The sequence below is a fragment of the Physella acuta genome, unplaced genomic scaffold, assembly GCF_028476545.2.
Source record: "Physella acuta isolate Inbredline_101_S28 unplaced genomic scaffold, ASM2847654v3 ptg000794l, whole genome shotgun sequence".
Lineage (NCBI taxonomy): Eukaryota > Metazoa > Mollusca > Gastropoda > Physidae > Physella > Physella acuta.
The window spans coordinates 498,135-526,006 of record NW_026732312.1 but is presented as its reverse complement, the minus strand read 5'-3'; the positions used below and the strand labels follow the sequence as shown (position 1 = coordinate 526,006).

At 42.3% G+C, this 27,872-nt stretch overlaps 3 protein-coding genes across 4 annotated transcripts; 2 read left to right on the top strand and 1 right to left on the bottom strand.

Moving 5' to 3' along the window:
• The first annotated feature begins 1,878 nt into the window (after positions 1–1,878).
• LOC131951026 (uncharacterized) lies at positions 1,879–11,390 on the top strand. Of its 2 annotated transcripts, none has more exons than XM_059313283.1 (4): positions 1,879–2,029; positions 7,553–7,769; positions 9,084–9,183; positions 10,017–11,390. In XM_059313283.1, the coding sequence occupies exons 2-4, from the start codon at positions 7,587–7,589 to the stop codon at positions 10,454–10,456; spliced, it is 723 nt and encodes a 240-aa protein (XP_059169266.1). In that variant the 5' UTR covers positions 1,879–2,029; positions 7,553–7,586; the 3' UTR covers positions 10,457–11,390. The 2 variants fall into 2 exon arrangements, with proteins under 2 accessions (XP_059169266.1, XP_059169267.1); XM_059313284.1 differs by lacking the exon at positions 1,879–2,029 and adding an exon at positions 7,109–7,140.
• Positions 11,391–12,652: 1,262 nt separating this feature from the next.
• LOC131951040 (uncharacterized) lies at positions 12,653–13,510 on the bottom strand. Its single transcript, XM_059313304.1, has one exon. The coding sequence runs from the start codon at positions 13,508–13,510 to the stop codon at positions 12,653–12,655; it is 858 nt and encodes a 285-aa protein (XP_059169287.1).
• A 328-nt stretch (positions 13,511–13,838) lies between these two features.
• On the top strand, positions 13,839–26,013 carry LOC131951039 (uncharacterized). The gene is made up of 13 exons (XM_059313303.1): positions 13,839–13,999; positions 14,650–14,765; positions 15,220–15,346; positions 16,104–16,250; positions 16,703–16,839; positions 18,042–19,526; positions 19,979–20,091; positions 20,208–20,345; positions 20,863–21,018; positions 22,104–22,595; positions 22,849–23,060; positions 23,627–23,687; positions 25,628–26,013. Exons 1-13 carry the CDS (start codon positions 13,979–13,981, stop codon positions 25,999–26,001), a joined length of 3,579 nt encoding a protein of 1,192 aa, XP_059169286.1. The 5' UTR covers positions 13,839–13,978; the 3' UTR covers positions 26,002–26,013.
• Positions 26,014–27,872: the final 1,859 nt, after the last annotated feature.

Sequence of the window (27,872 nt, the reverse complement as noted above, 5' to 3'; positions counted from 1 at the left end):
CCAGATAATTACAGTGTAAAACAGAAATGTTGACATCAAGACACACTAACAACGAGTTGACATCAACATATTAAACACTAACAACGAAATGGTGACATCAAAATATTACACGTTAACAACGAATTGACATTAAGAAACTACACGCCAACAACGAAAGTCGAAATTTTGCTGACATTCTCTGCTAGATGAGGCAGAAATTTCCGTTGTGATTAGCCGGCAGCTGTTTGCTAAATCTGGACAAATGACCCCAGTCTGACCTTTGACTTTTGATTGGGTCGAGGACATCTCTCTGTCCGTGAGTTTACTGTTACAGTTTACCTATTATTTGCTTATGTGGTTAAAGTAGACACACAAATTAATCGATAAATTGAGAGAAATCTTTGGTGGTAGATATCGAAATGTGGATGGAGTGGCTAGTTTGTGAGCTTATGTTACCTTGGTATAGTTAGTGCAGACATTCGACTAGGTCGTATCGGTGTCTCTATGTTTCAGATTGACAATTTTGCGTCTATGTTAAATTAGTATCTCTATCAAATTGACAATTTAATGTAGTCTTCTAAAAAAGTTTTCCAGCTTTGTTGAAGATTTATAGAAGGAAATTAATAATTTTATTACTTCCGGTGTTTTATACAACAACTATATGCATATGGACTTAGTTGGACAAGGCCAAAGTTACAACGACTGTTTTAAAAGACGCGAATATTTAAAGTTTAGTCGTCACCAGTTCGAATGTTAGGTCGGTAGGTTGGTAGGTTGGTAGGTTGGTAGGTAGGTTGGTAGTTGGTAGGTAGGTGGGTAGATAGGTTGGTAGGTCGGTAGGTTGGTAGGTAGGTTGGTCACAGGCATTTATTTTATTCCAAGGTCAGCCTAGACAGACAGACCTCTCCCCTCAGTCCACCGCTGCAGGCAAGTTAATTTTTTACATGTACGTGTCCATAAAAGATGTCAGCGTTTGTAATCTGAACATTTATACCGAGCATTAAAGTCTTTGCCGCGATTATGTATGACACAATCATTCGTGCATGTCTGTATGATACAGCCTATCTGCGTATAAATGTGTACAACCATATGTATATGTACACATCTATGTACGCGACAACTGCGCATATCGGAAAGATTTTAAACCATCTAGTCTTGACTGTGTACACAAAAACTATCTGCGCGTGTATGTGTACAATACAATCATATGCGCATGTCTGTGTACACGATATCTGTCTGCACATGTTAGTGTACACTAAAACTGTCTGCGCATGTCTGTGTACACGGTATCTGTCTGCGCATGTCTGTGTACACGATATCTGTCTGCGCATGTCTGTGTACACGATATCTGTCTGCGCATGTCTGTGTACACGATATTTGTCTGCGCATGTCTGTGTACACGATATCTGTCTGCGCATGTCTGTGTACACCACATCCATCTGTGGGCATGTCTGTACTATGCCTCTGTCGGCTGATTTACAATGCTAAACAGTGGGCGTACACACGTTTGCTAATTTACACAAAAATTGTGTTTAGTTATAAGCGATACCCGCATCTTGATTATATTGTCCTCTCAAATCTTTATTAATCTCATGTGTTGTTATTTCCCCTGTTTTAAGCATACCACCTTATCTTCTTGCTACACGCCCATATGGGCGGCATGTTTATGTGTGTACTATATGTGCACATCCACGTCAATATGTTGTGCACCTTGTCATCACGTCTGACATCAAACAACATCACGTGACCACGTGTGACAGTTCATCCAGAACAAACAGCCCGCAGTAAATATGAATATTCCGGGCTCAAAAAATAACAGAGTTGTCGCTCTTCTGACAAGTTCTGTTCACTCATTCTATTTTTAGCCTGGGTCGTCAGACCAACCCTTTGGAGATTATAAATGCGAACTTCGTCCATTAGTCCCAGCACTTTTCGCGTGTTTGGTTAGAAGATGCAGTTTTGATTAGATTAAAAATTTTAAATTAGAATAAATAAAATATTTATTTCATTTTTTAAAAACCTCATTAGGACGAATACGTTTTCAATTAAGGTGAGTAAATCCATCCAAGAAAATTATGCGCGATTTTTTAAAAAACCTTTAAGAAATAACAAATGTTGAAAGTATATGGTGCTTTTAGTTTTTGAAAAATAATGTGCTTTCTTTTAAAATTCTGTAAATTATGGACAATATATTTCTATGCTGTTGAAATAATTCACGCTCCTGCAGAAATTTTATCGTTTGGCCTCTTTTTTGGCCTTGGTTTTTTTCTTTGGTCTTTCTTTTTGGGACTTATGGCCACCAACTTTATGTGATTTCTATTTAGTGTGGTTTTTCGACTACACTTCTTTTCGTGACTTTCGGCCTTTTTTTCTCAATGGGATCTTTGGTCTCATGTTTTATGTGGATCTTTGGACCCCTCCTTTTTGAGATCTTTGAACCCTCCCTTTTTGAGATCTTTGAACCCTCCCTTTTTGAGATATTTGAACCCTCCCTTTTTGGGATCTTTGGACCCCTCTTTTTGGGATCTTTGGACCCCTCCTTTTTGGGATCTTTGGACCCCTCCTTTTTGGGATCTTTGGCCACCTATTATGTAGATCTTTATCAGATAATTTTTAAAGAAATAGAACCACCGTTTATGGATATCTGTGATCTTCCGCCATTTTTGGGTATTTTCGTGACAGTCTTTAACTATTGTGATATCTCGCCACACTCCCACCAAATGCAGCCGGCATATCCGGAAAGGGAAATCGATCACTTATTTACGACTCTGAGAGAGATTGACAATCAAGTTATTTGAAATTAGTAGACTTAATTTAAAAAAATATTTTATAAGACCTAATTAATTATAGTTATCCTGTGATTGCGTTGATATCTTTCATATGCCGGTTAGTATTTTTGGGCGTGCAATGGATGGGGGCTGGGTCAGCGCGACCCACTAGATCTATATTGAGATCATACATGCGGTCATGTATGACTTTACATACTCCATTTCCTGGCAGTGTTAGCTCCAGAGCTCTTCATAGATGATGATCTTAACTCTAACCCAAACACATGTTTCATCTACTAAATGGTCCTAACCCGATCATATATTTTATCAATCAGTGTTTCTTCCAGGCATCTCGTCTTCCACCCCCTCCCCCTCCTACGAAATTGAAATTAATATAGAAAATACATACTTTTACCAGTATCCGCCCACTCCGGAAAATTTTGTCCGCCCCCCCTGGAAATATCAAGGGCCCCTCCGGAGAAAAAAGTCTGGAAGAAACACTGTTATCAACATGATCCCAATTCTAACATAATTATATTTCTTCTATACGACCCAAACTAAAACTGTAACATATATTTTACCCACATGACCCTAACTCTATCCCAACCACATATTTCATCCACTACGTTTTTACCTTTCACTAAAGTGCATTTCTTGTACCGACCCTCATACCGAAGTTTTATAATTTACTGTGTTTTTATTTGTTGTTGTGTTTTTCTCTGATACGCATCACTGCAAAGAGGAAACTTGACAGCGCCATACATTCTAATCCAGCAATTTGTACCGGTAGATTTTATTCATAAATCTTGTTACAAGTTCGAGTCTTTTTGTCAAATTAAGAAAATTGTCATTCTAGCAAAACGTTGAAACTTGTCAGTCTAACAAAAATGTGTCAGTTCAGCATGAATTAGTAGATTAATAGACTGAGTTAATATTCCAATATTTGAATGGTGCGTGAGGCTTCACTCCATACCCAACAGTCAATGATTCTTCCAGGCTTTTTTCTCCGGGGGGTGGGGGGGGGGGGGTCACTTGAACTTTTCGGGAGAGTTGGGGGGGGGGGGGGGAGGGGAAGGGAGCGACACACTGGTAAAACTATATGTTTTCTGTATAAATTCCATTTCGAAGAGATGCCTAGAAGAAACTCTGCCAACAGTTCAGACTGTATTAGAAAATTTAGCCGGAACTTGACAATAATATACTTTTATGTGCTGGTGTGCCTTTTAAACAGTGCCATGGTGTATAATTAGGGCTGTCACAAACTACTAAACTATAGACACCTTCCCGGGGACAAATTTTCGATTTGCACCCCCCCCCCTCAAGTTTTTCTCTATATATTTTGCTATTTTGTTCCTTGGTGTCACCCCTCTAAATGGTGTCACCCGGTGCGGTCCGCACCCCCGTCCTCCCCCTTCGCTACGCCTCTGCTATAGACACCAATATTATGGTGTATTGAGTAAGGCCAGTCTCAACACAAACTATAGCCACCAATCTTACGGTGTATTGAGTTATGAGATTCTCAAGCGATGAACCCGCCATCTTTACGTAATGGAGCCCCATGTCTCGAGAGAGCACTAAAATACATCTTATACAGCCTGGAACATTCTCTCGCTATTTGCACCATTCTGAGACGGAAATCAAACAAACGCCATAAAAAGGAAATTACTGTCTGTGGTTCTTGTTGGCATGGAGACAAAACTTTAGCAAGATCACCATGACACGTTTACTTGCCTTCCATATGCTAGGTACTCGTTAGACCTGAGCTGGTCAGTGAAGTGTTTGAGATCTAAGCTGCCGTAGTGTATAAAGACACAATAGAGGATGGTTTAGCATGGAGGCGCTGGTTTGTTAACTTCTTCACAGGACACCTTCATTATGGTGTTCTACAGCAGACACCATTCCATGAGCAAGTGCGCCGTGATACCAAAACACCGTATGACGTCACATGAATGCTTTAATGTCGCGTGAATACGTCGCGTGAGGCGCCACGAGCGACACTTCTGACGTCATTGGCTGACAGTTCAACGTGTGGATGGTAGCAGCAGTTAAAAGAGAAAGTCACAAACTGACAGGGAGTTTGTTTTATGGCCATGTAACACTCTAGTGGGGGAGGGCGAAGTAGTAGGCGTCTGTAGTAAAACGTAGTAGGTCGGGGTCAATAGAGGCAGATGAAGCTTAAAACACTTTGAGAAATTTCTTTCCGAGTAATTATAAGAATAATTGGTCCAACTCATTTGATGAAGGAATGTAAAATAAATATGTGTTAGAACGAATAACAGTCGCGTAGAGAGGGATATGTCGTGGAAGGAGGGTTTTACACTTGTTCCATATATCAATGCAAGAAAGTACCACTGTGTGTGTTTTTGTGGAATATTTTACAACTTTTAAAACTGACGAAAGGTGAGGTAAACATTGCTGAAGAATGTCAACAACACAGCTCGTCAGCCGACGTAAACAAAGTCAACATACTAGAACGTCAACAACACCCAACGATCATGTTTATCTTGACGTCAACATCACCCAACGATCATGTTCATCTTGACGTCAACATCACCCAACGATCATGTTTATCTTGACGTCAACATCACACAACGATCATGTTTATCTTGACGTCAACATCACCCAACGATCATGTATATCTTGACGTCAACATCACCCAACGATCATGTTTATCTTGACGTCAACATCACCCAACGATCATGTATATCTTGACGTCAACATCACCCAACGAGCATGTTTATCTTGACGTCAACATCACCCAACGATCATGTTTATCTTGACGTCAACATCACCCAACGATCATGTATATCTTGACGTCAACATCACCCAACGAGCATGTTTATCTTGACGTCAACATCACCCAACGAGCATGTTTATCTTGACGTCAACATCACCCAACGAGCATGTTTATCTTGACGTCAACATCACCCAACGATCATGTTTATCTTGACGTCAACATCACCCAACGAGCATGTTTATCTTGACGTCAACTAATTTTATAGTGAACTTAAGCTTTTCCAGTTTGACATTTAACCTCTCATCCCCCTCCCCTCCCCACCCAGCACCAGCTTAAGGTACATTTGGTACACATTTTTGAAAAAATTCCATTTCTTACATTTTAAAAGTTTCGATTTGCTATTTTTGAAATTTGCATTTTCATTTTTGCTAATTCAACATAACCAGAGAATATATTATTACTCATCATTTTCGCTGTTTTACGGTAGTTGTTTTTCGCTGTTTTACGGTAGTTGCTTTTTTTTCTGCTTTATGGTAGTTAATGTTGATTGTATTACGGCTGTAATTTTTATCTTTAATGTATATTATATTTATTTTATTAGCGGCAATTCTCACTGTTTTAATGGCCGTTGTTTTTGCCCGTTTAACAGTCGATTTTTGCCTTTTTTTAACGTCTATTTTTTGCCAGTTTAACGGCTGCTGTTTACATCTTTACATGTTACTGTTAAACCTGTCAACAGGCAAGATGACAACCAGTCTAAAATCTTCTTAAAGTTATGCAGCGTCTTGACGTAATAGCACGTAAAAAAAAAAAGAGTTGTCCCCCTTCGTACAGGTTACCTATTTATCCGCCCCTAGTTTCTCTTTCCGTAGTGTAGCCTTCTAAGTGCGATAATCCAGCACATCAGCAACTACCTCAGGCCAGCTAAACACAAATAAGCAAATAAAGTCGGGATTATCTGCCCCTACTTTGGCGTGCCTGACAACCAAGAATTTTTTACCTCGACGTTTTGACGAATAGCCAGGTTTTTTGGTCGTTGGTATGCAAAAATTTTTACTTTGGTTTTTCGTGTAGCTGTTTGGTTGATCGTGATTATGTGTGGATAATCCTTGCAGGAGTTTGCAAATTAGATTCAGATTAGGGTCTTTTGAATGTTTTAATTTTAATAAATAATTCTTAAAGTTACACATACCTTTAAAAGCTTTGGACATTATTTTTAAAATCTTGATATCACGAGACTTGCGGGAAAAAAAACCTAAAAAAAAAAAAAAAAAAAAAAAATAATTTGAAAATAAAACAATGTGTGTAATTATATGAGTTTATTACTATTTGTTAACCCACTGAAAGTTTATATCAAAAAGTTCAGGGAAAAAATGTTTCTAGTAAATTTTATGTACGGAAATCTACTTATCCTTTTTAAATCACTTTAATGCCCTTAAAGATCTTGTACCCAGATTTGGCAGCCAAAAAACGCTGGCCAAATCCGGGACTGCCCCACATTTGTCCTGATGTCCTATAGGACAGATGGTAGAAAACACACCTGCTTTATAATTTCAGCATTTAGGAATATGTCCAGCTGTCTTTTTTTTCCATTTCTTGAGTCAGGTACCCGACAGGGCTGGGTGGACTCAGAGGCACCTCAAGGACTCCATAACGGTAATTGAACACGAGAATTTTGGGTTAACATCCGCGTGTTCTACCACACAACCACACCATCCAATGTGAACTGTGGCTGTAAAAATACGTGGACTCTACTTCACCTGCTGTTTTTTCTCCCTCTAATGACCAAGTTACCCCATCCCATTTATCGTCTTTAGTTAGCTCCCCTTGACCAGTGTTTCTTCCAGACTTTTTTCTCCGTGGGGCACTTGAAATTTTCGGGGGGGGGGGGGGGGGGCGCGGTAGACTTTCTTCGGGGGGGGGGGGGGGGCGGACACTGTTAAAAGTGTATATTTTCTATATAAATTATATGTTTCATTTCGTTCGGGGGGGGGGGGGGGGGAAGAGATGCCTGGAAGAAACTGCCCTTGACTATATGTAATTCCCAACTTTTGACAAATCTATGCAGGAACAGCTTTCCACCTGGGATTAGATCCTGCAACATGCTGAGTACGTCCCAACTGCTGTACAGCCTGTCGGCTGTCGTGTTTGCTGGTGTATGGGCGGGGCCTACGCTGAACGTCGTCGACCTGAACACGCCCACTCTGCAGAAGTTGTACGGGACACAGAGGAACCGGAAGGAGTTCAAACTCTGCCGGATATTCAAGTGTCTGTACGTGGAGATGGTGAGTGGTGACCTGTACACAGTAGTGACCTGTACACAGTGGTGACCTGTACACAGTGGTGACCTGTACACAGTGGTGACCTGTACACAGTGGTGAGCTGTCAGTGGTGACATGTACACAGTGGTGACCTGTACACACTGGTGACCTGTACACACTGGTGAACTTTACGAACTGGTGACCTGTACAAACTGGTGACCTGTACAAACTGTTGACCTGTACAAACTGGTGACCTATACACAGTGGTGATCTGTATACAGTGGTGACATGTACACACTGGTGACATGTACACACTGGTGACCTGTACAAACTGTTGACATATACAAACTGGTCACCTGTACACAGTGGTGACCTGTACACACTGGTGACATGTACACACTGGTGACCTGTACACAGTGGTGACCTGTACACAGGGGTGACATTTACACAGTGGTGACCTGTACACAGTGGTGACCTGTATACAGTGGTGACATCTGGTGACACACTTGGTATTCGAAGTACGGACTCGCAGGAATGACTTGATTCTAGAGACCGAATATGACTTGATTCTAGAGACCGAATATGACTTGATTCTAGACACCGAATGTGACTTGATTCTAGACATCGAATGTGACTTGATTCTAGACACCGAATGTGACTTGATTCTAGACACAGAATACGACTTGATTCTAAAGACCGAATATGACTTTAACATAGAAACGGAATATTTATCGATTCTAGACACGTAACAGAAGATACTGAAATATAACCTTATTGTAAATTTTGAAAATAACTTTGTTTGAGGTAAGCGCCTTTTTGAACACACAAAAACGGCTTTACTCTAGGGAGGAAAATGCCATTATTGCAGGGAGATAACTCTATCCCAGATATCAAAATTGACATCATAAATTCCGAAAATGGATCTATTTGTAACAGTTCCGTCACAATGTAATTTTGCACTGAGAGTAATTTTTGCGTTGAGAGTTCTTGTCCTGCTTATCTCCCCTTGATTTTTTTTCTTGTCACATCTGACATTAGGTTTTTAACTCCCCTGACAATCCCAGTAATGAGGTGCTGTAGGTCTGTTTCAGATGTCTTTGACTGATACAGAGCCTTGACTTATCCCCCCTGATCTCCAAGGAGATAAATGACACGATTTAGTCCTTATCTGATGAGCACTACAACTGCTGACGTCACGACGACTTAACTCCCTGTAACCTACAAATGAGCATTCAGCTCGGCTCAATCCGGTAAGTCTAGTGACTTACTTCCCCTTATCCCCTGGACTATTGACTTACCTCCCCTCCAGTCTGACGGCTTATCGCCCCTGTCCCCCAGGGTTGTGCCGACCTGCCCCTCAAGCAGGATGACGATTTGTGCCGGGGGAAGCTGTACGAGTCTCTCAAGATGGCCGACAGCCGCACGTGTCCATGGCGACGTAAGTAAACAATCAACTCGCCCCTTGTTTCGATTTGTTTTTACTTCATCATTGAAGGTTTGGAGAGTAGTGAAAATACGGGGGAGGGGGGGGGGTTAGATTTGGTTGAATGGTGGCGATTCGATGTTTGAAATAGAGGCGATTTGTTATTCGAAGGGGAGGCAATTCTTTTTTCGAAGTGGAGTCTATTCGCAGTTTGTCAAAGTTATGATGGATTTTAAAAATGAGTAATAAAAGACAAAGAAGACGTTCTCAAGATAGGTTGTTGGCAAGGTGACAAATTCTCTCAAATTCAGATTCCCACTTTTTCGGTTGTCAGTTGGCACCTAGAGTCATCGTTTGTATGATGGTATTTGGGATGAGAAGAAGATGGAGGGTTTGCGTTCAGGGACAATTCTAGGTTAAGATCTGTAAAAACCCTTGTGGTCTTGAAAACCTGGTTTTTGAGTGCTTTTAAAAATGTCTTTAAAATGTTTTTTAATTAGCTGTCATACATAATTGACGTATTCCTACTTAAATACTTTGATAAGCTAACATTTTAAATTAGCTTCGATTATTAATTAGCTGCAGTTTTTACTTAGCTGACATGTTTAATTAGCCGCCATTTTTAATTAGATGCTGTAATTAATTAGTTCCTATTATAAATTAACGACCATTATTAATTTACTATCATTATTAATTAGCTATCATTATTAATTAGCTGCAATTTTTAATTAATCTCCATTATTAATTAGCGGTCATTATTAATTAGTTGTCATTATTAATTAGTGGTCATTATTAATTAGCTGCCATTAATTAGCTGCCATCATTAATTAGCCGCCACATTCTTCCAGCCTGTGAGGGGTACGACCAGCCTGAGCACCACTTCTGCCAGCCTGGACCCACCGAGTGTCCCGTGACCGACGTCCCCCACGGGCTGTGTGGGGAGGGGCAACGCTGCTGTTCCACCAAACCCGTTCGTTCACCCGACACGCCCGAATTCGGCGCCACGTTCACCGGCACCCCCCTGACCACCAGCGCCCTAGTTTCGTCCTCCGCCAAGCCCGCATCACCCTCACGGGCGCCGCCCCACCCACCGGCGCCCCACGAGATAATCAATCCGTCCCTGCAACAGCCGTACGTCCGAGAGAGCACGCCCTACTGTGAGGACTCCAACTACCCCGGCAGGCGGTGTTTGCTGGGCGCCTTCTGCTCGTTTGACCCTGCGGATAAGATGGTGCCCAACCATATATGCAACAACCCTGAAGAGATTTGCTGCGAGTCGACTTTATGAACCTAGCGCCTGGCTCATCTGGTTAGCAAGAAGATGGAGTGCGGTTTTTTCCAACCATTTCATGTGTGTGTTTAACGTTGCGAGATTTATTAGAAGGAAAACATTTGCGCTGTATAATTTTAGGATCCGGTCTGCGACACACAGACACACTGTGACACAATTACAAACAAATGCAATCTTACGTACACGCAAACACACACATATCACACATTCACACGAAAAGACATACACACATAGATACACACACACAAAGAGACACTCACACAAACACACACATACACACACGCACAAACACACATATTCACAGACACACGGGCGCAGACACACACATAGATACATACAGACACACACACAAACACACACATACACCATACACATACAAAGGGACGTATATGTATCGATATAGAAGGGGGTCATCCATAGATGACGTCACATTCCAGGGCAGGGGTCGGACTAATGATGGCGTGTGATGAGAGATTCTAGGGATATACCGACGTGGGTGGAAGCATTGACATTTTTTAGACTGAAGGACCATAACATTGAGAGAAAAAACTTTTCTTTTGTTTTTAGTTCTAGTTAGTGGCGAGGGTGGGGTAGTGGTAGAACTTGCGTCTTCATTTTAAGTGGGTGGGGTGGGTGAAATCCTGCTAATTAAGTCAATCCTTAAAGGTCTTGAAACATTTTTAAAATATTAAAAAATGTGTTTTGCACTTTGTAAAATGTGTAAAATTTTTTTTGATAAACAAAACATAGCTCTGATTTGTATATGTGTGCATATGTGTGTGCGGCGTTGTGTGGTAGGTATAACACAATAGTGTAGCTGTAAGATAGGTATTCTGTCGCTGGGAGTAAATGCAACAAGACCATTAGGATACTTCCTCGAGATTATACGATGCCGAATGTTCATAGAACATTATCGTGATATTAAAACCTGTTGTGGTACTAATGTGGGGGGGGGGGGGGGGGGGGGGGGGGGGCTGTACGTGGTTGTATGTTTAATTTGTTCACACTTCTTGTGTGCTCATACACCACCATGTTTGATTGTGTTTGATTGTGTTTTGACATAAACTTTATGCTGTGCTGTGTATTGATTGGGTGATGGAGATGTAAAAAGACATAAAACATGTTTTTGATGTTTTGTAAATATGTAGTCAAGAGGCGAATTAAAAAATAATTGATGAATCAATTTTTTAGCGTTCTTGCACTGACCACATGTTGCACTGACCACATTCTTGCACTGACCATATTCTTGCACTGACCTCATTCTTGCACTGACCACATTCTTGCACTGACCACATTCTTGCACTGACCACTTAGCCCACATTCTTGCACTGACCACTTGGACCACATTCTTGCACTCACCACATTCTTGCACTGACCACATTCTAGCACAGACCACTTGGACCACATTATTGCACTGACCACATTCTTGCACTGACCACATTCTTGCACTGACCACATTCTTGCACTCACCACATTGTTGCAATGACTACTTGGACCACATTCTTGCACTGACCACATTCTTGCACTGACCACATTCTTGCACTGACCACATTCTTGCACTGACCACATTCTTGCACTCACCACATTGTTGCAATGACCACTTGGACCACATTCTTGCACTGACCACATTCTTGCACTGACCACATTCTTGCACTGACCACATTCTTGCACTGACCACTTAGCCCACATTCTTGCACTGACCACTTAGCCCACATTCTTGCACTGACCACTTGGACCACATTCCTGCACTCACCACATTCTTGCACTGACCACATTCTAGCACAGACCACTTGGACCACATTATTGCACTGACCACATTCTTGCACTGACCACATTCTTGCACTCACCACATTCTTGCACTCACCACATTGTTGCAATGACCACTTGGACCACATTCTTGCACTGACCACATTCTTGCACAGACCACATTCTTGCACAGACCACATTCTTGCACTCACCACATTCTTGCACTCACCACATTCTTGCACTGACCACATTCTAGCACAGACCACTTGGACCACATTATTGCACTGACCACATTCTTGCACTGACCACATTCTTGCACTGACCACATTCTTGCACTGACCACATTCTTGCACTCACCACATTGTTGCAATGACCACTTGGACCACATTATTGCACTGACCACATTCTTGCACTGACCACATTCTTGCACTGACCACATTCTTGCACTCACCACATTGTTGCAATGACCACTTGGACCACATTCTTGCACTGACCACATTCTTGCACTGACCACATTCTTGCACTGACCACATTCTTGCACTGACCACTTAGCCCACATTCTTGCACTGACCACTTAGCCCACATTCTTGCACTGACCACTTGGACCACATTCTTGCACTCACCACATTCTTGCACTGACCACATTCTAGCACAGACCACTTGGACCACATTATTGCACTGACCACATTCTTGCACTGACCACATTCTTGCACTGACCACATTCTTGCACTCACCACATTCTTGCACTGACCACATTCTAGCACAGACCACTTGGACCACATTATTGCACTGACCACATTCTTGCACTGACAACATTCTTGCACTGACCACATTCTTGCACTCACCACATTGTTGCAATGACCACTTGGACCACATTATTGCACTGACCACATTCTTGCACTGACCACATTCTTGCACTGACCACATTCTTTCACTCACCACATTGTGTTGCAATGACCACTTGGACCACATTCTTGCACTGACCACATTCTTGCACAGACCACATTCTTGCACCGAACACATTCTAGCACAGACCACTTGGACCACATTATTGCACTGACCACATTCTTGCACTGACCACATTCTTGCACTGACCACATCCTTGCACTGAGCCCATTCTTGCACAGACCACATTCTTGCACTGACCACTTGGACCACATTCTTGCACTGACCACATTCTTGCACTGACCACACTCTTGCGCTCACCACATTGTTGCGATGACCACTTGGACCACATTCTTGCTCTGAGAACATTCTTGCACTGACCACATCCTTGCACTGACCACATTCTTGCACTGACCACATGCTTGCACTGAGCCTATTCTTGCACTGACCACATTCTTGCACTGACCACGTCCTTGCACTGACCAAATTCTTGCACTAACCACTTGGACCACATTCTCGCAACAATCCCCCGTGCCACGGTGTGTCTAGTCCTGGTCAACACTGGGAGCATGTCTGTCAACGTGTTCTAATCGGATCAGGGGTCAGAGTTCACCTGGCCACGGGTCACAGGGCAGCCGTGTTTGGCCAGGCCAGGTATAAGGGACTCAACACGCACGGCCGGGGCCACTCGACGCCACGTGTTGTTCCGTCTGTCACGGTGTCGTCTGGCAAGGATGCCGGTCGGTCATGAGTCACGGCACCAGCAAGGATTTCTGTAAGAAAGAGAATTATGTAGTAAAACAGTAACGTAACATAGCTGAGTGAAACAAACATTGTTCTTATATCTAAACCTAAGTTGGAAAGTTTCCTACCCCGTCAGCAAGTCAAATGGATGTTTTGTCATGGATGGTAAGAATTTCTGTGTACATTTCATGTTGTCGGTATTTTAATATTTTTTCTTTAGTCTTTTAACCAAATTTGAAAATATGCAATATTATTTTTCATATCAACATTCAGAAAATACACTAAAGTTAACATTCACAATTAATATGGTTAAGTTCCTTTCGAACCTGAGTGTCCATGAGACAAGAGAAATAGAATTCATCAGTTTCTGTGACCTCGGCATATACCCAGCCGCCTTTACTTTCCCTACGTGAGTTGGGTACCCATCAGAGCTGGGTGGACTCAGGGACATTCTATTGACTTGAACTCGGATTAAAACTCGGGATTCGAGAAAAAATATTGAACATTCCGTCGGACAATATACTAATCTTAATACCTCCGACAATAACATTCCCCAGTCAACAAACTTATGTTAACGCTTCCCACCCAAGACAAAAATATATTAATGTTTACATTCCCCAGACAACAATTCTAACATTCCTGTGACATGGAAATTAACGTTAACATTCCCCAATAACAAACTAACGTTAACATCCCCCCAATAACAAACTAATGTTAACATTTCCCCAATAACAAAATTAATGCTAACATTCCCTTGACAACAAAATTATTGTTAACATTCCCTTGACAACAAAATTATTGTTAACATTCCCCAGACAACGTTGTCCGTGTGGTTAGCCTTCAGCAGCACAGTTTTGTTGCTGACCTCCCGAGTGTCGTTGCTATGGTTACTGCGCCTGTACAAATACGAACAGATACATCCGGTCACGTGGTAAGTCTCTGCCCTTATCTTTTTACTTGACGTCCTTATGAGTTGTTTCTTGGTCACATAGTAATGTGACTGTGTTGTTAAGGGGTAAAGCACTCGACGACTGGTCAGAAACTTTCAAGTTCAGTGCCTGCACTGGAGTTCCAAGGACCTCACTGAGTCAGTTCAGCTGTAATAGGTACCTGGCTAGAGTCGGGGGAAATGCAGGCAGCTGTGCATAGTGGTGACCACACAACACCTTCAGAGAGTCGAACAAACAGAAGAACTCTACTTCACCTATCTTATTGACGGTCGGGTCTGAAGGCGGCACTAAAACATGTAAAGATTCTAGCGACCGTGCACGTATAAAGTATCTTCCAAGAGTACTCTACACTCGCCGATTGTTTGTTGTCTCCCCTTAACTCTAAAAACAAAAAACAACCTTCAGTGATTCTGTTTCCGGTCGTGTTTTAATCAGGTATCTGATCATCGCCTTTGTGCTCGGGACCCCCCACCTGACGGAGACGGTCCTGGCATTCTGGGGCACGCCCATCATCAGCGGCGCGCGGGGATGTCGTCTGCCTAGACTCTCACGTGTGATGATGGTAAGTCTTCAAGTCCTAATATTGTTGGATGGCAGGGATGTTAGGGATAGTTGAAATAAGGGATGTTATACAGTGTTGGATGGGATATGAGATGGGATACAAGATGGGATACAAGATGGGATACGGGATAGTATACGGGATGGGATATGGGATGTTCTCCTTTCTCCAGGATCAAATGGGTTGAGAATGCATTGGATGAGGGCTGTCATTCTTATTTCATTCAGCTAACAACCCCCCCCTCCACCCTTGCCAATACTTGACATCCACCAACCACCTTCCATATACCATCTACTCGCCCAATAACTTCCATCCACCATCCACCCACCATGCTACCATCTACCATCCACTCCCCCAATAGCACCCCCGCCCGCATGCCAATAACACCCCTCCACCCCCACCCGCATGCCAATAACACCCCTCCACCACCACCCCCATGCCAATAACACCCCCACCCCCATGCCAATATCACCCCTCCACCACCACCCCCATGCCAATAACACCCCACCCCCATGCCAATAACACTCCCACCCCCATGCCAATAACACCCCCACCCCCATGCCAATAACACCCCCACCCCCATGCCAATAACACCCCCACCCCCATGCCAATAAGACCACCATCCCATGCCAATAACACCACCACCCCCATGCCAATAACACCCCCACCCCCACGCCAATATCACCCCTCCACCACCACCCCCATGCCAATAATACCCCCACCCCATGCCATTAACACACATCCACCCCCTGTCCTGCAGGGTATGATGGCCAGCACGCTTGAGGGTGTAGCTACTGCCGTCTTTGCTACCGAAGTCGCGCATGCGCTACCCGAGCCTGTGCTCACAACACTACCTTATGCGACCCTAACCTTCCTCATCATCAAAGATGTCTACACGAAGGTCGCAGTGAGTAAAAATCAATTATTTTAAAATTATTTTGAAATTCGGAAATACATTAGTTTAAACTTATAAACATTTAATTTTCCAAACACGCTTTTGTTCAAATATAATTTAATTTAAAATTTCTATTCCAAGATTTAGAGAGAAAAAATGTGTCATTGTATTGATTAAATTTTCTTTCGTTTTAAAATTTAATTCGGAGTTATTTCCCATGAGACTGCAATACTTCTTGAACTCGTTTTTTTTTTAGCTTATAAATTAATTAAATTTTAAAAAAAAAACTGTCACATTTCCACTCCCCCCACTCCCAAAGCATTTATATATTTTTTTATATAGTTGAGTCATTAATTAGAAAAATTAAAATAGTTAAGTCATCAATTTAAACCCCGAGAAAATAGCGACCTACAATGTTCAGCATCCAAGAATTTTTTAAAAAATTATTTTTTTTATACCCCCAGCAGACGACGCCCGAGGGTGGGGCTCTGGATTCTGTCAGACACAACGCCCGGAGCTGGTGTCAGGCTGTGACAGCTGGCTACATGATGTGTGTCACACCGGCTGTCGGAGTCGTGCTGAGTGCCTGGTCGACGTTCGGGTCAGTTCATTCTACACAGTTTCTTCCAGGCACCGCTCCCCCCCCCCCTCCCAAATAAAGTCTACGCCCCCCCCCCCCCCGAACGAAATGGAATTTATATAGAAAATAAATACTTTTATCAGTGTCGTCCCCGTCCCCCCCCCCTCCGGAAAGTTTAGTCTTTAGTCCGCCCCCCAAATATCAAGTGCCTCCCCCCCCCCCCCCCCCAAGAAAAATTTCTGAAAGAGACACTGCATTCTACAATGATTTACACTCATTGCTGAGCTAAACAATCAAACTATAGTTTTCATTCATCAAATAGGCCTTATTTACGACTTAGGTAAACATTTTTGTTTGGATAAAACACCTGCACATGTCTTAAGTTAAACACCTGCACATGTCTTAAGTTAAACACCTGCACATGTCTTAAACACCTGCACATGTCTTAAGTTAAACACCTGCACATGTCTTAAGTTAAACACCTGCATATGTCTTAAGTTAAACACCTGCACATGTCTTAAGTTAAACACCTGCACATGTCTTAAGTTAAACACCTGCACATGTCTTAAGTTAAACACCTGCACATGTCTTAAGTTAAACACCTGCACATGTCTTAAGTTAAACACCTGCACATGTCTTAAGTTAAACACCTGCACATGTGTTAAGTTAAACACCTGCACATGTCTTAAGTTAAACACCTGCACATGTGTTAAGTTAAACACCTGCACATGTCTTAAGTTAAACACCTGCACATGTCTTAAGTTAAACACCTGCACATGTCTTAAGTTAAACACCTGCACATGTCTTAAGTTAAACACCTGCACATGTCTTAAGTTAAACACCTGCAAATGTCTTAAGTTAAACACTTGCACATGTCTTAAGATAAACACCTGCACATGTCTTAAGTTAAACACCTACACGTCTAAAGTTAAACACCTGCACATGTCTTAAGTTAAACACCTGCACATGTCTTAAGTTAAACACCTGCAAATGTCTTAAGTTAAACACTTGCACATGTCTTAAGATAAACACATGCACATGTCTTAAGTTAAACACCTGCAAGTGTCTTAAACACCTCCACATGTCTTAAGTTAAACACCTGCACATGTCTTAAGTTAAACACCTGCAAGTGTCTTAAACACCTCCACATGTCTTAAGTTAAACACCTGCACATGTCTTATGTTAAACACCTGCACACGCTTAAGTTAAACACCTTCCCACAGGTTGAGTGTCCAGGGCTGCGTGGTACTGACCATGTCCATCACCATCCTGGCAGCGGTCTGGCACCCGGATGTCCAGAGAAAGATTCGCCTGTCCGAGTCTGGCACCGTCCACTGCCCCCTGGCCGACCTGCTGTACGCGCCCATCAAGCTGACCACAGTCCTGGTCACCGTCTACCTGTCCATCTTCTTCAAGCTGGACGACTTCCGGGTGTCCCCCCAGAGTTGCCTGACCTTGGCCCTGGAGGAGATCGCCAAGGTCAAGGTCTGGCTGCCGGTGGTGCTGTGTTGCCTCTCGGGGCTGCTGTGTTTCCTGAATGTGCTGGCGGCGTTTAAGGTCGGGTTGACCACGGCGGGGGTCAAGCTGCCCATGTTTGTGTGTCCGGTCTTCGCCTCGTTGGCCACCACGGTGTTGTGGGATGATTTAGAAACAGATGCATTCTGGGAGGTCACGGGGATCGGGGTGTACGCCTGGACGGCGATTGGTCTATCGGCGATCACGTGGCTGATACCGTTTTTTCTCCCCATTTTTTCGGGATTTCAAAACTTTAAAAATAAACGGTATACCATCGGCGCATGCGTGTCGTGGAGTTCGTTTTTTCTAGAACCCAGACTGATCATGAGCAACTATTTCAACACGGACAACGACACACCGGACGAACTTTCTGGAAAATTTCAAGATTTCCCCCGAAAAAAAACTGTGTACATTTGCACTACCATGTACAAGGAAAGTGAACCAGAGATGAAACGTTACGTGGCTAGTATAAAAAACGTGTTTGAAAAAAACGACCCCAAGAAAGTGAACTTGGAGGCCCATGTGTTTTTCGATAGCTCGGTCGTGGACGGGAAAGTTACCCCCCTTGGTCGGCAGTTACTGGCCTTGCTGTGTCGAACTTTTGGGCTGAAGCTGAATGACCTTGAGAAGAAGGCCACACCCTACGGTTGCCAGGTCAACACGCGCAGCTTAATTAATTACCCGGCGTACATCCATTTTAAAGACACTTCAAAGGTCAAGGGCAAGAAGAGATGGAGCCAGGTCATGTACATGCATTATGTGTTGAACTTCCGGCATATCGAGTCGCAGACTTCCGGTTTCTGTAACATGGAGTACGACGACAAAAGCTGCCGATTCCAGACCGGATGTGCTGAGCCAAGAGAGCCGGCTTGGAGCTGTAGTCACGGCTCGCGTGAGCCGGCTTACAGCTTACCTAACTACTGCACGCTGCAGGACTCCACGGCTTCCAGTACCTGCTCGAATTGTTACGTCAGAGGTCAAGTGTCACTTCCGTTTTGTAAGTCAGACTCGCGGCTGTGCGAGGAGTCGAAAGAGTCGAGCGTTTTAGACTCGGCGGGGTTTTGGACGTCCTACGATCACGTGACCGGTGGGGGGTACGGCAGGGAGTGCCAGAGCAGGGAGCTCCAGGCGAAGGTGTGCTCTGTGTCTCTGGGCTCGGTCAATGACGACAGTGCCATCTCGTGCATTTCCAGGTGAGGCAATGGAATTGTGGGATACGAGGGACTTGTGTGAGAGTGTGTTTGTATATGGATAGAGAGGGTGGGTCTGTATTTAGATACAGAGAGTGGGTCTGTATGTAATAAAGAGTCGGTTTGTATGTGGATAGAGAAAGTGGGTCTGTGTGTAGCTGATGAGATGAGGTCTGGGTGTGGATAAAGAGAGTGGGTCTGTGTGTAATGGCGATTTTTGGAATAGATATGTCTTAAAATTAAGAAAATAGATATTTGCCTGTGCAGCTACAACTGGTGGTTATGAGTAGACCTAAAGACTAGATGTGGCTTCTTTACATTTAAATTTAATGCATGAATGCGCTGCTAAAACTACAACTTAAAAAAGGTCTTTCTTCCTCTAGATTTGTAGTTTATAATTTTTCAGAAAAATTAATTATTTAGCAACTCAATTAATTTTTTTTTAAATATTTCAGTTCCACCAGCTCTTCCCCGTGGTGCAACATGAAAACACACATTCTACCAAATACACACGAAACAGCTACGTCACTAGATAATGTGTACCTGCTGACAACGGACGCGGACACAGGTGACGCCCACATTTCTCATCATGACTTTCCTTGTTTCAATCCCCACGGCCCATTCCCTGGGGCCGTCAACATCAAAGCTACAATCCTAGTTATTTTAAACCGTTATTTTCTCCAGAATTTAGTGCTGACAGTTTGGCGAATGTTCTAGAACAATGTGAGACTGACCCAGATATTGGAGCCGTCTGCGGACGGACGGTGCCCATTGGTTCCGCCAAACCTATCGTCTGGTACCAGAAATTCGAATACGCAAAAGGTAACATCCCCTCATGTCCAAAAGTTAACAATCCCTGCATGTCCAAAAGTTAACATCCTTGTATGTCCAATATGCCATATTTTGTAAATACTATACTACATACTATACTAACTACCGTATCTCGTATTCTGCTATTTTTAAGTTTACATCCCAAACTTCCACATCTCGCATTCTGCTCTACTTAAGTTTACATCCCAAACTTCCACATCTCGCATTCTGCTCTACTTAAGTTTACATCCCACACAAACTTCCACATCTCGCATTCTGCTCTACTTAAGTTTACATCCCAAACTTCCACACCTCGCATTCTGCTCTACTTAAGTTTACATCCCACACAAACTTCCACATCTCGCATTCTGCTCTACTCAAGTTTACATCCCAAACTTCCACACCTCGCATTATGCTCTACTTAAGTTTACATCCGACACAAACTTCCACATCTCGCATTCTGCTCTACTCAAGTTTACATCCCAAACTTCCCCATCTCGCATTGAGCCCGGATGTTCTCTCTCCCCAGATTTCTGGCTAGTCAAGTCCTCACAGAACGTCATCGGCTCCGTGACTTGCTGTCCGGGCTGCTTCAGTATCTACCGCGGGGCGGCCATGGCCAATGTGTTCCAGCAGTTCTGTACGCCCCCACACTCGGCCTTTGATAACCTGGTCATGGACCACGGTAGGTTGGACCCCTGTATCGTGACCCCTGTGTCGTGAACCCTTCTGTCGTGACCCCTTCTGTCGTGACCCCTTCTGTCGTGACCCCTTCTGTCGTGGCCCCTTCTGTCGAGACCCCTGTGTCGTGACCCCTTCTGTCGTGGCCCCTGTGTCGTGACCCCTTCTGTCGTGGCCCCTGTGTCGTGACCCCTTCTGTCGTGACCCCTTCTGTCATGACCCCTTCTGTCGTGGCCCCTGTGTCGTGACCCTTGTGTTGTGACCCTTGTGTTTTGACCCTTGTGTCTTGACCTATGTTCGCGACCCTAGTCCATATGATGCATGAACAATAATGTCCGTGTTACATTACTACAAATCTCCTATGATAAAAAAATCAACATGACAAGTCAAGTGACACATACACCCTGTGTCAAATGACATCTCATCTAGAGTAAAGACAAGGTGGGGAGGGGGGGGATTACACAAATATGTCACTACGCTTTAAACGTTTTATATTTTAAAAAAAAACAACAGAATAGCAAATATCATACAAACATTTTCATTTTGGATAATTAGATGTTAACAGTTTAAATGGGCAACGCAACAGCTCAGAATTGAAACTTCATTGAGTTGTAAAAGAATTAAATTGCGATGAATATTTCTAAAAGAAACAAACCAAACCAACGAACATATTCCTCTCAAATGCTACAACTAAAAAGTATATTATGCACTGTGTGTCCACCCCAAAACATCCCCCACCCCTCCCGTTCCTTAATGTTCCACCAACTACTCTTATGATAAGAATATGTCACGTGAATCATCTTGTATAATCTCAGCTATGTGACATCTGCTCCAATCGTCATCGATTCGCCATGTAAATGAACCAAACAACATAGCACCATGTCATGTATTCCCTTATCGTTAATGCAAGCTTAGGTGATCGTTCTTTAGCCATTCGAGCCTGTAACACATAGAAATATACAGAACTGTGCATACAGTTGTGTTCACAGTAAACAAATTACATTATTATATCTAGATCTATGTGTGCCTTTATCTACTGACGAAGTGTTTGTCCACAACTGATCTAATTCTTACATCAACTCCACGCAGGCGAGGACAGATGGCTCTGCACCCTACTGATGCAGGCTGGCTGGCGACTTGCATACTCCTCCCAAGCCCACAACTCCACCCACTGCCCGGAGACCGTCGGCGAATTTCTCCGACAGCGGCGACGCTGGGTCTTGTCAGAGCTATCCAACATGGCCGCCATCTTCGTCACCCTCCGGAAGCTGGTCAGAAACAACGCGTCGTTTTCTGGAATGTTCCTGATCTCGCTGTTGACGACCTTCCTCTGGGTAGTGCTGTCCCCTGCCACGACGCTGGTCTTCATGTGTGCAGGTCTGGAAGTGCTGTTCTCCGTTACCATGGCGATCACATTACCGGTGGCGCTGGCAGGATTTTTTTGCTACTGTATCGTGTGCTGCGTCGCGAATCAGCACAAGCAGAAATTGGTTTCCATAGCAACGACGTCGGTTGTGGCGGCCATTGTTGTGTCATTGGGTGTTGGTTTTGTTTTCTACGTCATAAACGCTGTACAAACAGGTGAGTATTGTACAGGTGTGTTGTACAGGTGTGTTGTACATGTGTGTTGTACAGGTGTGTTATATGGTACACATGTGTTGTGCAGGTGTGTTGTGCGGTATACGTGTGTTTGGAGGTATGTTATTTGGTATATCTATGTAGTGTGTGACATAAACAACTTGAAGAAACTAAATTTATTTTTAAAAAAAAAAAACAACATCTCCCTTCAACTAAATATTTACCAATTGTAACCAAGTGACGTTTCTATTTTTAGATCTGGAGGTCGAGGGCAAAGTTCACTTCCGGCCCTACTTTCTTGTGTTCATCTTGATCATCGCCATCGTGTACGCCGCCGTCCTTCACCCCAGTGAGCTGACCAGCCTGGTGTACGGGGTGGCATATGCCCTGCTCTTCCCCTCCATGTTCATCATACTTCCGGTCTATGCCCTGGCCAACATGCTTGACCAGTCGTGGGGCACGAGAGAGGTGAGTACACCCCCCACCCCGTTTAGAGGTCATGGTTTCTGGTCAAAGACTGAGATCTTTGGCACAAGATTCAAAATGGAAAGATTTTTTTGGTTTGGCGGAGGGAGGGGGAGGAATCTGAAGAATCTCTAGCAAAATATCATGTGGTATTTTTTAAGATAAATGAATACCGTATTTCGGCATAGAAGGACTTGGGTGAAATATCATAAAGATTGTTTTGAATCAACACACACACACACATCTTTGTAAAGGAAGCAAAGCTTAAATAAAAGTTTCACCCTTGACCTAACTCGCCTGTATAATTCAAGTAGTTGGTTGTTAACGTCTGGTTACTTCAAGTAGAAATAATACAAGGTTGCAGTTGCATTTGCAATAGGTTATAATTGGGAGAGGGGAGAATTTTAGGATTAAAAAAATATCTATCCATAATATATATATATATATATATATATATATATATATATATATATATATATATATATATATATATATGGGTTCGAACCCCTTCCTCTCCACATCCTCCCTGCCTACACCAGTGTAAGATATTGACGCTCATATTTTCTCAGGCGGGGTCACATGGATGTTGTCAGCAGCCTCAGGTGGAGGAGGATGAGGATTTGTTTTTAGGTAGGTTTACATACAGGTACATAGGTGAGGTAAACTACAGGTAAACTATTTAGGTAAACTACAGGTAAATAGTTGAGGTAAACTACAGGTAAACAATTCAGGTAAACTACAGGATGAGGATTTGTTTTTAGGTAGGTTTACAATATACAGGTACATAGGTGAGGTAAACTACAGGTAAACTATTTAGGTAAACTACAGGTAAATAGTTGAGGTAAACTACAGGTAAACAATTCAGGTAAACTACAGGATGAGGATTTGTTTTTAGGTAGGTTTACAATATACAGGTACATAGGTGAGGTAAACTACAGGTAAACTATTTAGGTAAACTACAGGTAAATAGTTGAGGTAAACTACAGGTAAACAATTCAGGTAAACTACAGGATGAGGATTTGTTTTTAGGTAGGTTTACAATATACAGGTACATAGGTGAGGTAAACTACAGGTAAACTATTTAGGTAAACTACAGGTAAATAGTTGAGGTAAACTACAGGTAAACAATTCAGGTAAACTACAGGATGAGGATTTGTTTTTAGGTAGGTTTACATACAGGTACATAGGTGAGGTAAACTACAGGTAAACAATTCAGCTAAACTACAGGATGATGATTTGTTTTTAGGTAGGTTTACATACAGGTAAATAGTTGAGGTAAACTACAGGTAAACAATGGAGGTAAATTACAGGTAAACAATTCAGGTAAACTACAGGATGATGATTTGTTTTTAGGTAGGTTTACAATATACAGGTACATAGGTGAGGTAAAATACAGGATGAGGATTTATTTTAGGTAGGTTTACATACAGGTACATAGGTGAGGTAAAATACAGGTAAATAGTTGAGCTAAACTACAGGTAAACAATTTTGGTGAACTCCAGGATGAGGATTTGTTTTCAGGTAGGTTTACATACAGGTAAATAGGTGAGGTAAAATACAGGTAAACAATTTAGGTAAAGTATAGGTAAACAATTTAGGTAAACTACGGGATGAGGATTTGTTTTTAGGTAGGTTTACATTCAGGTACATAGGTGAGGTAGAATACAGGTAAACAATTAAGGTAAAGTATAGGTAAACAATTTAGGTAAACTACGGGATGAGGATTTTTTTTTAGGTAGGTTTACATACAGGTACATAGGTGAGGTAAAATACAGGTAAACAATTGAGGTAGAATACAGGATGAGGATTTGTTTTTAGATAGGTTACATACAGGTATATAGCTGAGGTAAAATACAGGTAAACAATTAAGGTAAAGTATAGGTAAACAATTTAGGTAAACAAATGTCATCCCTTTTAAAATTGTTTATCAAGACAAATGTCGTCCCTCTTATAATTGTTTACAAAGACAAATGTCATCCCTCTTATAATTGTTTACAAAGACAAATGTCATCCCTCTTATAATTGTTTATCAAGACAAATGTCATCCCTCTTATAATTGTTTACAAAGACAAATGTCATCCCTCTTATAATTGTTTATCAAGACTAATGTCACCCATCTTATAGTTGTTCATCAAGACAAATGTCATCCCTCTTATAATTGTTTATATAGACAAATGTCATCCCTCTTATAATTGTTTATATAGCAAATGTCATCACTCTTATAATTGTTTATAAAGTCACATTTCATCCTCTTATAATTGTTTATAAAGACAAATGTCATCCCTCTTATAATTGTTTATAAAGACAAATGTCATCCCTCTTATAATTGTTTATAAAGACAAATGTCATCCCTCTTATAATTGTTTATAAAGACAAATGTCATCCCTCTTATAATTGTTTATCAAGAAAAATGTCATCCCTCTTATAATTGTTTATCAAGACAAATGTCATCCCTCTCATAATTGTTTACAAAGACAAATGTCATCCCTCTTATAATTGTTTATAAAGACAAATGTCATCCCTCTCATAATTGTTTACAAAGACAAATGTCATCCTCTTATGATTGACAGATTACTCCCTTGATGTTGACTCCCTCCCAAACATGGAGGACACCGACAGCAAAGAGAACAAGTTCTGGAAGAATCTTCAGCACAACGTCATCGGCAACTACGTCAACAACGGCAAATCTGGACCCCAGTTGGCAGACGATTTGAGTCGTCTGCGTCGCCAAGCCATGTCCGGGCTGGTCGCTTCCAACTTGGTCTGGTTTGTCTCCCTTAGCCTCATCTACCTGCTGGCCGGAAGTGACGTCATTTGTTATTTGGTTGCCGCCGTCTTTAGCTTCTCCTTACTCGTGCAGCTAGTGGGGCTAACATGCTACAAGTTTAACAGCGTCATTGAGGCACAGCTGAAGGAAAATGTCAGTGACTACATCAAGACCTAGCCACATCGACAGTTGAAGGAGAATGTCAATGAGTACATCAAGACTTAGCGACATCGACGGTTATAGGAAAATGTCAGTGACTACATCAAGACCTAGCCACATCGAGACAAAGTTAGAGGAAAATGTCAGTGACTACATCAAGACCTAGCCACATCAACAGCTGAAGGAAAATGTCAGTGACTACATCAAGACCTAGCCACAACACTTGAAGGAAAATGTCAGTGACTACATCAAGACCTAGCTACATCAACAGTTGAAGGAAAATGTCAGTGACTACATCAAGACCTAGCCACATCAACAGCTGAAGGAAAATGTCAGTGACTACATCAAGACCTAGCTACATCAACAGTTGAAGGAAAATGTCAGTGACTACATCAAGACCTAGCTACATCAACAGCTGAAGGAAAATGTCAGTGACTACATCAAGACCTAGCCACATCAACAGCTGAAGGAAAATGTCAGTGACTACATCAAGACTTAGAGACATAGACAGTTGAAGGAAAATGTCAGTGACTACATCAAGACTTAGAGACATAGACAGTTAAAGGAGAATGTCAGTGACTACATTAAGACCTAGCTACATCGACAGTTGAATCAAAATGTCAGTGACTACATCAAGACCTAGCCACAATAAAAGTTGAAGGAGAATGTCAGTGACTACATCAAGACCTAGCCACATCAACAGTTGAAGGAAAATGTCAGTGACTACATCAAGACCTAGCCACAATAAAAGTTGAAGGAGAATGTCAGTGACTACATCAAGACCTAGCCACAATACTTGAAGGAAAATGTCAGTGACTACATCAAGACCTAGCCACATCGACAGTTGAAGGAAAATGTCAATAACTACATCAAGACCTAGCCACATCAACAGTTGAAAGAAAATGTCAGTGACTACATCAAGACCTAGCCACATCAACAGTTGAAGGAGAATGTCAGTGACTACATCAAGACCTAGCCACAATACTTGAAGGAAAATGTCAGTGACTACATCAAGACCTAGCCACATCGACAGTTGAAGGAAAATGTCAGTGACTACATCAAGACCTAGCCACAACACTTGAAGGAAAATGTCAGTGACTACATCAAGACCTAGCTACATCAACAGTTGAAGGAAAATGTCAGTGACTACATCAAGACCTAGCTACATCAACAGCTGAAGGAAAATGTCAGTGACTACATCAAGACCTAGCCACATCAACAGTTGAAGGAAAATGTCAGTGACTACATCAAGACCTAGCCACATCAACAGTTGAAGGAAAATGTCAGTGACTACATCAAGACCTAGCCACAATACTTGAAGGAAAATGTCAGTGACTACATCAAGACCTAGCCACATCGACAGTTGAAGGAAAATGTCAGTGACTACATCAAGACCTAGCTACATCAACAGCTGAAGGAAAATGTCAGTGACTACATCAAGACCTAGCCACATCAACAGTTGAAGGAAAATGTCAGTGACTACATCAAGACCTAGCCACAACAACAGTTGAAGGAGAATGTCAATGAGTTCATCAACTTTGAGCATACTTATGAATTATTCACTACACTCAGAATGTAAATGTGTTAATTCAAATAATGTAACCGCTTACTCAACTGCAATAACAAATGCATTTTTCCACACAAAGCTAAAAATGTGGTCTACACACGGAGCGTGTTAGAGACAAATTTCTGCGACCCTTCCTGCAAATTTTTTGGAGTAGCCATATTTAAAGAACAATGTATATTTTCTTATGGTTTTAAAAAAAAATGTTTTGAGGGTTTGTAGTTAATTATCCCTCCCCCACCCAATCACCGCCATTTACCCATCAAGTTGATTCTGTAGAGCAGGATAAGACCGTAGGCGTACAATATTCTCTGCAATAGCATTA

Bases quoted from the DNA above. Each gene is read 5' to 3' on its own strand.
- LOC131951039 (XM_059313303.1), top strand. From the start codon at position 13,979: ATGGATGTTTTGTCATGGATG. The intron at 20,092-20,207 runs GTGACGCCCACA...TATTTTCTCCAG, and splicing joins GACAACGGACGCGGACACAG to AATTTAGTGCTGACAGTTTG. The intron at 22,596-22,848 runs GTGAGTATTGTA...TTCTATTTTTAG, and splicing joins CATAAACGCTGTACAAACAG to ATCTGGAGGTCGAGGGCAAA.
- LOC131951026 (XM_059313283.1), top strand. From the start codon at position 7,587: ATGCTGAGTACGTCCCAACTGCTGTACAGCCTGTCGGCTGTCGTGTTT. The intron at 7,770-9,083 runs GTGAGTGGTGAC...CCTGTCCCCCAG, and splicing joins AGTGTCTGTACGTGGAGATG to GGTTGTGCCGACCTGCCCCT. The intron at 9,184-10,016 runs GTAAGTAAACAA...ACATTCTTCCAG, and splicing joins CCGCACGTGTCCATGGCGAC to CCTGTGAGGGGTACGACCAG.
- LOC131951040 (XM_059313304.1), bottom strand. From the start codon at position 13,510: ATGTGGTCAGTGCAAGAATGTGGTCAGTGCAAGGATGTGGTCAGTGCA.